We start from the raw sequence: 12,568 nt of genomic DNA on the forward strand, positions 1-12,568 counted from the left end.
TAAATTTAAATTGTAATGAGATTACACAACTCTGAATATACTTTAACTAGTGAAGTGTACACTTTAGATTGGTGAACTTATGACATGTGAATTGTATCTTTGGTAGCTCAGATGGTAAAGAATTTGCCTGCATTGTGGGAGACCCAGGTTGGATCCCTGGGTTGGGAAGATCCCCTGGAGAAGGAAATGGCAACCCACTCCAGTACTCTTGCCTGGAGAATCCTGTGGACGAAGGAGCCTGGTGGGCTACAATCCATGGGGTCACAAAGAGTCGGACACAGCTGAGCTACTAACACACACACAAAGAAGTTAAAGTAACTTCCAGGAAAGTGTTTTCAAATGCAACCCACTAGTAGGTTATAGACCAATTTAGTGAGTCAGAATGGACTTAACAGTTTCTTTGGTTTTACTTTTTGTTTTAAACTACAGGAATTTCTTCATCATTTATTCTTTAGAAAATGTAGAAGTGTGGAGTTTGTGTGGCTAATTTGAATATATGAATTCATGAAATGTGTAAGTGAACATTCATAAATAGCATATTCTTTATGATGATTATGAATATATAGTATTTGACTACAAAAGACTCAGTAAATTTTTATTTAGTGCTTTGGTTTTGCTATTGAGTGATTGGTGATGATTATACCAATGGAATCTTGAGTTGAAAGGATCCTTCGAAATCAGAGAAAACATTCTAACTTGGCTTTTATTTACCTCTTGATTCACACTCCAGACTTTGTGTCAGAACAAGCTTGGAAGTATAAGGAGAGCAAAACTGTCAAGCTTTTCCACTGCTTTCAGCTTTCTTCCCAAATTTTTGCCTTGATTCTGTTCTATACCACAGCCAAGTATATTCCTATTTCTAATATTACTGGTGTTTTAATTGGGTTATAGATTATTTGACTTCTTTGGAAGCATACTGCTATTAAATTTTGATCTGTTGTTCATTTCAGTTTATATTGGAGATTTTGTAGATGTACTGGGTTAAATTTTGTATGCTTTGAGAGCTTTAAACTACTGATAACAATGGTTTTTCTTCTAAATATAAATAGCATATACTTGTGACATGAAATATTGATAGGTATGAAAAGTTTTAAAGCACAGACTGAAACTATTTTAGAACTCTCCCTTTTTGTTCTAGGAAGACTGGTTTTTAGTTTCAAGTGTTAATAAGCTGAAATTCTTTCTGTAATATTTCTTCAGAAATTTTATACTATTATAACAACCATCAATCAAAGTTACAGTGATATTGAACTCTTTAATCATGTTATCATCTTTTCCTCACTGTCTAATAGTAACTGTCTATGTTTTCTCAAATTTTCTTTCTTTTTTGGGTTTTTGTCTTTTTCTGGCAGAGGCTTTTATTGAGTTGTCTGATGTTCATTGATTGACATCGTGTGTAAAAGCATGGCTTAGTAAAACATGGGTGGTTTGAGAAAGCCAAGATAATACAAGGATCTAAAGGAAACTTAGAGACTATAAATCCTATCCTAAAGATGAAAGAAGGCAGTACATCATTGAAACAATGCAAGAGTCTGTAGAAAAGGAACATTCAAGAGAAAAAAGTGGGAATTGCATGTCCGTTTTTCACAACTCAATATTTCACTGCTTTTCAAAAATTTTTCAATTACAGTTCTTAAAATAAAAATTGTAAGACAACAAGTTTGAAATCAGAGAATTTGTTTTAGAAACCTGTCTTAATAAATTTGGAAATGTTCATTCAGACTCATTCCCACTTGGGAAAGTAGGCCAGGTAAGTTTCCCAAAGACATGCTTTCACTAAGAATTGAATCATGCAGTTTTGTAACTACTTTTGTATCCTCTGAGGGACAGAAAGTACCAAGAGTGAGGCAGGTTGGAATGGCCACTGAAAATTCAAATCTAGTCATGCTTGCCAATGTAGTTATGTCTCAGCAGCCCATTAATTTTGCTATTCAATTTTTTTCTGTTGAATCTTTTGGAAAAAAAAACAATCTGATGAAAAAGGTTTGAAAATGCAAATAAAATACTGGGAAATGGGAATTAAAATTCCTTTTCCTGCAACTGCTGAAAAGAGTGATGTGGACACTACTTCTTTTGCTCAAAGCTTCATGAAGCAGGCAGCTTTTAAGTGTCAGAGCCTGAATGCAAATCCAAGTCTTTCTGCCTCCTGAACTACTTACTCAGTGCTTAAAAGTTTTAATATAAGTAATTGATGGCATGTAGAGAAAGGAATCAGTTTTAAGTGTTTAGTACATTATAAGATAACATTTTAACCTGTCAAATAAACCAAGTTTTTGAAATTTAGTAATACTTGAATACTCGGAGCCCATGTGTGTCTGGAGATGTAATTCATTACAGCTCTTTCAGAAAAGTCATACTATATAAAAAACATTTGTGGGCACAGATTGGGAAGAAATAATCCAAAGTGTTAATATGTTCAAAATAGAGATGTTTTAGAACAAAATAATTATTTTTCAAATTTCCTATATTTAACGTGTTATTTTTATAAACAGGGAAAATGTTTCTATCTTTATCTGGTAGTTTAGGGGAATAATTCTAAATGCAGAATAAAAATTGTCTAAAAATACTCAACAGCTTTAATTTTTAGTACTGACAGAATGTACCAGAGTAGATAGTGATACCACTAAAGGAAGTAGATTTAAGAGATTGTATAGGAATGAGGGGGAACGTTAACAATATAATAGGAAAAGCAGGATACAAATTTGTTTATAAAGTATGTTTTTTAATAAAAATAACAGCAAATTACTGGAGGAAGATCTAGTTTTACCAGCAGTTTTGAGTATTGAGATTCAAGTAATTTTTCCCCGTTGTACTTTTATATATTTTCCAGATTTTATTTAATCATGTACTGACTTTTTAAAACTAGGCTTTTCCTAACACGAGGTAAAGTGATAGGTAATGTTTTCCTAGGCTGCCACTGCGTAACATTCTGTTTGTGTTATCTGTTCATGGGTCCTGTTTTCTTCTGCTCACATGGAATGAACATGTTTGTATTATTTCTTAGATCTGAAACTCAGCCCCGAGGCTCTGCTCCGCACTCTGAAAGTGACCCGCCCGAGCAAGAAGAGGAGATCCTGGGATCTGATGATGATGAGCAGGAAGATCCCAATGATTACTGCAAAGGTAAGGTTTTCTGTGAGGAGATATCAAGTAAGATATAATTCATGTGTACACTCTTTCATTTGAATATTTGATCTATCAGCATAAATGGTGTTAATGCTTTCTGCTTATTGCATCCTTTTCTCTAAGTATAGGAATTAGTATTTCCTTTTAGTTTGACTTAATTAAAGCTTAGTTTAAGTTAAATGTATCTACTCTCTTTTTCCTTAAAAAATGATAGTGCATATTTTCCTTAGAAAATTTCAGAAATATATTAAACAAAAAGAAAACAAAAGTTATCTATAATGCTATCATCCAGAAGTGAACAGTGATAAGATTTGGTATGTAGACTTTTGAAAAACACATTTTCTCTACTCTTTTCTTAAAGTGATGATTGCTCAGCTACATTGTATTAGAATTACGGATACTTAAAAACCATGGCATAAGATTGCCTGATGTATTTTGTTTCTTTTACAAAACATTCCAGGATTCTTGGGTAGGATTGGATCTTGTAACAGAATGTATCTTACCATTGAGGAGAACTTGGTTCTTCTTAGCAGGCAGAGATAGGTGTTTAAATCCTTTGATTCCTGCCACTGTTATCAGCCTTTTCTGGTCTTCTGGTTTGTTTTGTTGTGCTGTGTTTTGGAAAAGTAATTTTTTTTTTCAAGTTAACATGAGCTCAATAATACTGTGTTGCTGACTTGATTTAAAATTTTCTTTTGTTGAATTGATTGTATTAAAAGAAACCATTTTTATTTGCTGAAGATGTATAAATGTTGGAAAATGTGAGATTTTTTTTTCCTAAGTAAGTGATTCTTTCCCTCTGTTGTTTCTTCCAGGAGGTTACCATCTTGTGAAAATTGGAGATCTGTTCAATGGGAGATATCATGTGATCCGAAAGTTGGGCTGGGGACACTTTTCAACTGTGTGGCTATCATGGGATATTCAGTAAGTTTTAGTACAAGAGGATTAGGTGGTTCCTAAATGTTTGTGTTTAATTTTCCACTTTTAGTCTAGCTCTAGACTGATTTCTTAATAAAAATCTTATAGTTGATAATCTTTATATTCTTGGGCAAATGACTTTCCTCTGGTGAAGCAGCACCTTAGAGGAGACACAAGATTGAATTATTATCAGTAAAGCTCTTGAAACTCCCAAATTCAAAACATTACAGATACTCAAAGAAAGTATAGTGTATTAGTTCATAGTTTTTCCCACTGGAATAGAGCTAAATTTTTAGATGGTATCCTAGACCAACCTGTGTGAAATTATTTTCTTGTGTTTTGTTTCTATAACAGATTTGCTCAGCCATACAGCCATATGTCTAAAACCTCTACATAAAAATCACAGGCAGTTAACATTGGATGTTTACCTTAAAGTGTATCTTCTATCTTTGATGAGACAGCAATTGCTATCTATGCACTATTTTTATCAGTTTTTCACCCAAGTATTTCTTCTGGCTTCTTAGAGGAAAGTATAATATTATAGCTTTTAACCTTTTAGGTTTTACTATATAAGTATACAGAATACTTCTGATTTGGTGAAGTTTCCCCCCTTACTTATCTCCATTTCATGGTTTTACATGGGTTCATGGAGCATTCAGAAAGTGGATTTTAACTCAGAGAAAATGTTTTGATGATTGACATTATCTAGGAACAGATTTTCTTCTTATAAGTTCAATATGGCCAGTTAGTGCTATTAACAGGTGCAGATGATCCCACAGAAATAGTTCTTTGTGTTTGAATACCAGGGAAACATGAAATCAATATACATTCTATCACTGTCTCCCAGTTATGGTTAAATCTTAGCGAAACTGAAAGGTAAGACATTTAGTCTTAATTGCCTGTATTTGTTTCTTAGGGGAAAGAAGTTCGTGGCAATGAAAGTAGTTAAAAGTGCTGAACATTATACTGAAACTGCACTTGATGAAATCCGGTTGCTGAAATCAGTAAGTATTAGATTATATGTGTGAGCTATGTTATAAATAAAGTTTTATTCAAGTTAAGACATACCAAATACCTACTTTTTGATATGGCTAAGTTTTACTGTAAAGTTCCAGTATCCTTACAGAGGTAGAAGAAGACAGTATTTACACATTCTGTGTATTTGGTAGGGAACTGGTAGAATATGCTGTGATGGCAACTCTCCCTGTACATGCACACTGAAAAAAAACCTTGCAAATAAAAATGTTTATTGAGCATGTTTTATGTGCCAGGTTTTCTTTCCTGTCATGGTTAAAATAAAAGAAGTGTGAATAAATATATAACTTCTGTTTTGTTTTAAAGTCTTTAAAAATATTTAATATAAAAATAAGCACTGTAGTTATTAAGTCCCTTATGTTACTTGGAAACTTAGGTAAATATTTTCAAAAACTTATTTTCAGTTTTCTTAAAAATTCGGAAATGTCAGTGAGGTAGAAGAAGCTTGAATCCCAAGTGAGAAGACATGAGTTTTTAGGACTGGCTCTATCTGAATATATCCTCAACTCGTCTTTTTATTTCCTCTGAGCCTTAGATTTTTCATTCAGAAAAGCAAGGATGCTAGACCAAGAGAGCGTCAGGAAAGTACTTTCAATGTGCTAGTCTGTAACAAGATGAGCTCATGCCCCAAAGTAAATCAGGGTACTGCTTCCTTCCCTGAGAGGTTTTTCTATGAAAAAAATGAAGGCTGAATAAGCAGTATGGTTAGTGCTATGGTTGATTTGCATCATGCAAAAGCTCCTGAATTCTTCCTGGCCTGGTAACTAGCAGTTAATTTGGGAGTAAGTAGCAAAATGTTATAATTAGAACAGTAACTATATAATACAATCTTTGTTGATTGTATTTTCTTTTGTGAACTGTTTTTATTAAGTTCTTTGAGCTATTAAAATTTTATGTTTGTCTTACAGATTTGTATAAGCTCTTTTCTGAAGTAATCCATTGTTACATATGCTGCTGGTATCCCCTCCCTCACCATTTGGTTTATTTCTGTGCTTTCCCTTTTTTTAAATATTGTCTTCCCTATTACAGGTTCGTAATTCAGATCCTAATGATCCAAATAGAGAAATGGTTGTTCAACTACTAGATGACTTTAAAATATCAGGAGTTAATGGAACACGTATCCTTTTTAGAACCTATTTTGAAAACAAATCATGAAATAACTTTATTTCAAAGAAAGGAATGAGATTTGCATTGGTCTCTTTTCTCAAACTATAATCAAAATGTTTTTATTTTATTGTAAACTTTTGAACACATTGTGAATCATGTCTATCTTTTGTATGGTGTGTTTTTTAAAGCTATTGCTTTACACTTTTTCCTTTTTTCAGGCAAATTAAAACTGAAGTCAAAAGAAACTTTAAAAAGAAAGGCTTGTAGTACTAATACTAAGTAAAGTTTCTATTTTATCAATTAACACAGATTTTAATGAATTATTGAGAAATAGTAGGTTAAATAAGAATTCAGTGCACTTTATTATCTCAGTATTTAAGAGGCTGTATATGTAGATTATGCTTAAAATCTAAATGTAATTGTTCATATTCTGTCGTAATGAAAAAACTACTAGTTTTATGTTTTGATCTGAAATTTTAGAATTTTAAAGTTGGAAGGAATGTTAGCTGTTCCCCCCCTGCCCCCATAAGTTAATATCAGTGTGACATGCAAAGAGCTGATTGAAAGATTGTTGCAACAGCTATGGTTGTAAAGGCCTAGCAAATTTTTCAGAATAAAAGATGAATTTCACTTGGATTGGAGAGTCTAAAACTGTTTTTAAAAGTGTTTAAAAATGTGTAAGGAAAGATTTCATGAATCATTCTACTTTCCCTGCATGTCTAGCTTCTCTTAACACACACTGTAGCCAGTGATTTGTTAAAGGAAATGGGCTACGTAGGGCTCTGTAGTATCATGTGGACTGTGGTTTAAGAGATTTGAACTAAAACACATGGAGAAAGCATAAGAAAGGAGAGAGAACAAGTGATACCATGAGGATTTTATCTGTCATTCTGAAGTTAGTTTTCAGTTATTTCCTTGGAGAAGTATAAATCATAGCCCTCTGCCTTCCATCTCTAAGGAATACAGATACAAGAATCATGCCATATGAATCATCAGTTTATGTCTTGTGGTCATTTCATAGGTGACTTACTGTGTGTGTGTGTGTGCGCACACATTTTTTCAAAGAATTAGGGAGGCAAACCAAGAAATAAACCATATAGGATATTGTGATGGCTGTTGGATTCTGTTTCCCTATTACTTGACCTTGTAATGTTTGTCATTGTGCCAAATTTCTCTCTTAATTTGGGAACATTATAGTAAAACTGTAGAAATAGTCTGTATAATCTCCTTAGTAATGCAGAGTACCTTTTTTTGACCCTAAGCAAGAAGAGTTTTGTTTTTTTTTAATTATTGAAATATCTTAATAGATTTTGAATTTCAAGTTCTAAGATGTTTTCTAAACATCACCGTATGGTTTCTCTGTAGTTTCTGTCCACTGAGTTCCTATTTTACTAATTTCTCCCTTTATCCTTAGCCATTTCTCTCTGCCCTTCCTCCTACTTGTCTCCCAACTGTCTCAGTTAAGGCATTATTTGCTGCGTCTAGAGGTTGAAAAGGATAAAACGCAGAGCACTGAGTTAAGGTTTAATGAACTATGTCATTCTCCTGCCTCTCATCTCTTTTCACAACATAGGTATAACTGTATGGAGCCACATATCTGTGATTTTCTTTGTATCTGGGTATACTGCTTTTTCTCTGGAGCACTGTCCTTTCTCATTTTAAAGTATCACAAGGACTCTGAACTAGAAGTTAGTCATAGACTTCAGTATAAATGCGTTCGTTCTACTTCCATGGGTGGTGAGGGGAGAAGAGTGATTAAGAAGTAACAGCTGATCTTTACATAATATTAACATGGGTCAGTGTCATTTTTTGGCCACCTATGTGACCTACTATGTTTTAGGGTACTTTTTTTTTCTGGTGTGTATTTTACCTCTTTGGCTAGCTCTTCTTGTTCATAAGACACTCTAAGTGTGGCTCTTAATTAATTTTCAGCCTTTTTTCTTTACACCATCTCCCACAAAATTTTTTTTTCACATATCCTTTTGCTGTTTCACCCAGTTCTTTTGTTTTTAAGCTATTAAATGTTTGATCATTTTTATATCACTATTTGCAAATTAAAACAACACTGTTGTTAAATTGTAATGCTTCTCTCAAAGGAAAGTTAATAATAAAGCTGCTGCTACTAAGTCACTTCAGTCGTGTCCGACTCTGTGCGACCCCATAGACGGCAGCCCACCAGGCTCCCCCATCCCTGGGATTCTCCAGGCAAGAACACTGGAGTGGCTTGCCATTTCCTTCTCCAATGCATCAAAGTGAAAAGTGAAAGTGAAGTCGCTCAGTCGTGTCCGACCCTCAGCGACCCCATGGACTGCAGCCTTCCAGGCTCCTCCATCCATGGGATTTTCCTGGCAGGAGTACTGGAGTGGGGTGCCATTGCCTTCTCCGATAATAAAGCTAGGAACTTAAAATTCTCTTTTCTGGTTTGTTTGTTTAAGCAATCTGCATTCTAAAATATCTTATTTTGGTATATTTCGTATATACAGAAATAGAATAGTTTGAATCCTCAGAGATCCATTACCCATTCTCAAATTTATCAACTCATAACCAATATTGTTTTGTCTGTATCTCCTGATAATTTTGTGACCAGTCTTAAATATGTTATTTCATCCATAATTATTTTAGAAAGTATTTCCAAAAGACAGAGACTCTTAAAATATAACCCCAACATAGTTATTTTTCCTAAAAAAATTGGGGACCAGTTTCTTAGTCCCTTTATGTAGTCAGTGTTTCAGTGTCTCTAGATGTCTCTTTTTCTTTTTTTTTTAATTCTTTTTTTTTAATCTTTTATACAATTTTATTTAAAAAATCTTGTTAATGTACAGGCATTGGCACATTTTAAAAACAAACTACATAAACAGATCTTTCCTATAACCTAGGAAAGTGGAATGTCAGAAGTCAACAAAATGTGATAAACTTAAAGTGCTAAAACAGAAGGCACTTCACAAACTCTGTTCACTGAAACAGTTAATATATCCTAGTTTACACCCTTCATGTTATAAGTGGCAGTGAATGTCTGGATTGGAGGACACAAAGGAACATGGACAGTCTTGTGGCAGTACAAGTGGAAGACAGAACAAGTGATGAGCCCTTGGCCAACTTTCTTGTTTCGCATGACCTGAAGTCTACTTTAACTTTCTTCTCATATAAGGGGAAGAAAACAGAAGGGTTCAGAATGGGAAGAAAAGTTGAAATTTCAGAAAGTAATTACTTGAGGGTGTGGAGGGTTGGTGGATATGAAATCATTTTTTCTCCTGAAACAGTCAGAATCCTTTGTTTTTATGGTTGAAGTTTTGTGAAGCAAAAATAAAGTATTAGGGAAGAACATTTCAGAATCAGTGAACTAAAAAGGTGTTACATTCATTATTTTAAATACTTAGGTTATTAAGAAGTCTAAAATGTTACACAGTTAGAGGTAGATAACAGTCCCAAGTTTCCATGGAATCTAATAATTTAGTATCTGAACATCAAACAGATCACAAACGCCTTCATTATCATCTAAATTAAAGTTGTAGTCATCTGCTGGGGTCGGAGAAAGCCGTAAGAGCGGAAACACATCAGAAGACATTAACTCATCAATGATATCTCCACTAATAGATCCTGCTGAAGACAAGTCTGTGGCTGGCGTGTGCTGGAGAGGCTGGCTTCGTTCAGAGACAGGTGGCTCAGGCAGGCTCTGGACGGCCGAGCTGGGCTTGTGTGGAGGCACTGGGGTAGGAGGCTGAGAGGGAGGCTGCGCGAGGTCATCTGAGGGGGGCACCGGGAAAACCACGGGCTTAGATGAGCTGGACTCTTTATTTATAAGCAGCACGTGGATAGGTCCTGAATGACTCTTTAGATTGATCTGGTATTTCTTTTGTCCATTCTGACCCATTTCTAGAATAGGTACCTCCAGTTGTGTACCAGAAGGTGCTTGAATGGCCAAAAGTGTATCACCATTAAAACAATTACAGATGTCTTCATGAGTTACATAGGAAAATCTATTATTAATGGAGTCGTCCATCACATTTTTGATGCTTTGCTGTAGCCACAACTTCTGCTGATCAAGTTCTCTTTCCTTCAGTTCTAGATCTTCAATTTCAGCTTTGAGATATTTTAATCTATCTATGACTTCTTTAGTATTACAGCCAGCACCTACACCTTTCCATTGTATACTGTTTTTTGACTTTTTTTCAATTAAGTCAATTCCTTCCAAGACATTGGTGATATCATAAATTCTTCTTTTTTGCCTCACAGCCAAAGTATCTGCAGCCGCCTTGAGGTCCAGAACGCCGTCCTTGGCCTCCTGCAGCAGCGACAGGAACTTGGCGGTGAGCAGCCCCAGGCTCTTCTTGTGCCAGCTACTGCCGGCCCCGGGCGGTGCGCAGCTCACGGGCTCGGCCGCCGCCATCCTGTCCCTGCGCTCCGCCACCTGCCGGGCCGGACCTCAGGCGGCCCTGGCCGTAGCCGCCCGCCAAGGGCGGGACAAGGGCTCTTTTTTTAATTCTTAACTTCAGTCAAGAGTCACATAAAGTTTTTAACAGTTCCTTTATTATTTGGCACATCAAAATGTTGCAGTCTCATTTTGTATATTTACTATCCCAGACCTGGGGTCAGCCATTTATCTGCAAAGCCCTAATTCCTTTTAGTGGGAAATGGACAGAATTGAAGCACAGCACACAGTTTGCTACTGGGTTGGTTACGGCCGTCACTTGTATGATTTGTCAATCCTCTGCAAAGAGCAAGTACCTTCATTCTCTTCCTCCCCTCCCTTTTTTTGTGTCACTTGGAAGTTGCCTTTACAGCTTACTCTTATGGGTCTGTGGGTTTGTTTGAATTACTTTTTCTTTATGTGTTTCATTTTGGATAGTTTCTATTGCTGTACTTTTGAGTTTACTAATCTTCATTCTGCAGTGCCTGATCTGCCATTTATCCCATCCACGGTATTTTTCATCTCTCACTTGCTGCTTTTCATCTCAGAAGTTCAGTTTGGGTCTCTCTTTTTCTTCCAGTTTTATTGAAATATAATTTGATAATTATCACACACACTGTGATAAGTCTACTAAGGTTATATTATCATAGAGATGTTAAAAGTTGACTATGTTCTCCACACTGTACATTTCACACCCATGACTCACTTATTTTGCAACTGAAAGTGTGTTCCTAATCGGTCTCACCTTTTTTTTTTCCCTCCTCCAACCATCCTCCCTCTGGCAACCACCTGTTTGTTCTCTGTATCTATAACTCTGTTTTCTGGTGTTTGTTTATTTGTTTTTGTCTTTGATATTCCACGTTATTAAGTGAAATTGTACAGTGTTTGTCTGTCTCACTTATTTCACTTAGAAGCATACCCTTTAGGTTCATCTATTTCACAGATGGCAAGGTTTCATTGTTTTTATATTAATATGTATACACCACCTCTTCTCTGGGTCTCTCTCTTTTTTTAAATCTTTTGTATCTCTTCAACATATGGAATGACTATGACTGTTAATTTCCTTGTCTGCTAATTCTAACAAGTGGGCCAGTTCTGGGTCAGTTTTAAATTATTGATAATTCTAATTTTCAGATACAATTTCCTGCATCTTTGTTGCCTGGTAGTCTTTCATTGAGACATTGTGATTTTTACCTTGTTGGCTGTTGGATATTTTGTGTTCCTTTAAATCTTGAGCTTTGTTCTGCAATGCAATTATTGCCAGGAAACAGTTTGATCCTTTTCAGATTTTACCTTTATGATTTGTTAGATGGCTAGGACTAATCATCCTTTGATGCTAAAGCTGAAACTCCAGTACTTTGGCCACCTCATGCAGAGTTGACTCATTGGAAAAGACTCTGATGCTGGGAGGGATTGGGGGCAGGAGGAAGAGGGGACGACAGAGGATGAGATGGCTGGATGGTGTCACCGACTTGATGGACATGAGTTTGAGTGAACTCCGGGAGTTGGTGATGGTCAGGGAGGCCTGGCATGCTGTGATTCACGGGGTCGCAGAGAGTCGGACACGACTGAGCAACTGAACTGAACTGAGGACTAATCATTCCTTCCACTGAGGCAAGGTTTTCCTAAATATTCTGCCAAATGCCCCATAACTATGAATTTTTCCAGGTTTTTTTTTTTTTTTAATTGACTTTCCTGGTGGCTTATATGGTAAAGAATCTGCCCACGATGTAGGAGACTTGGATTCGATCCTTGGGTCGGGAGAAGGGAATGGCTACCCACTCCAGTTTCTTGCCTGGAAAATCCCATGGACAGAGGAACCTCCTGGGCTATGGTCCATGGGGTTTTGGAGCTGACAAGACTGAGTGACTTTCACTTTCTGTTCATAATTGATATACAACATTATATTAGTTTTTGGTATACAGCATAATGATTTAATAGATGTATACATTGCAAAATGATTACCATAGTAAG

General features: G+C 35.8%; 1 protein-coding gene and 1 pseudogene across 1 annotated transcript in view; one reads left to right on the forward strand and one right to left on the reverse strand.

Moving 5' to 3' along the window:
- Nucleotides 1-12,568, forward strand: part of SRPK1 (SRSF protein kinase 1) — a 78,119-nt gene that overhangs the window by 36,739 nt on the left and 28,812 nt on the right. The window contains 4 exon segments of the mRNA XM_070361322.1: nt 3,005-3,123; nt 3,942-4,050; nt 4,961-5,048; nt 6,109-6,196. Of these exon segments, the coding sequence (XP_070217423.1) occupies nt 3,005-3,123; nt 3,942-4,050; nt 4,961-5,048; nt 6,109-6,196 (404 nt within the window).
- LOC138985073 (transcription factor E2F5 pseudogene) lies at nt 8,952-11,174 on the reverse strand (annotated as a pseudogene).

The sequence above is a fragment of the Bos mutus genome, chromosome 23, assembly GCF_027580195.1.
Source record: "Bos mutus isolate GX-2022 chromosome 23, NWIPB_WYAK_1.1, whole genome shotgun sequence".
Lineage (NCBI taxonomy): Eukaryota > Metazoa > Chordata > Mammalia > Artiodactyla > Bovidae > Bos > Bos mutus.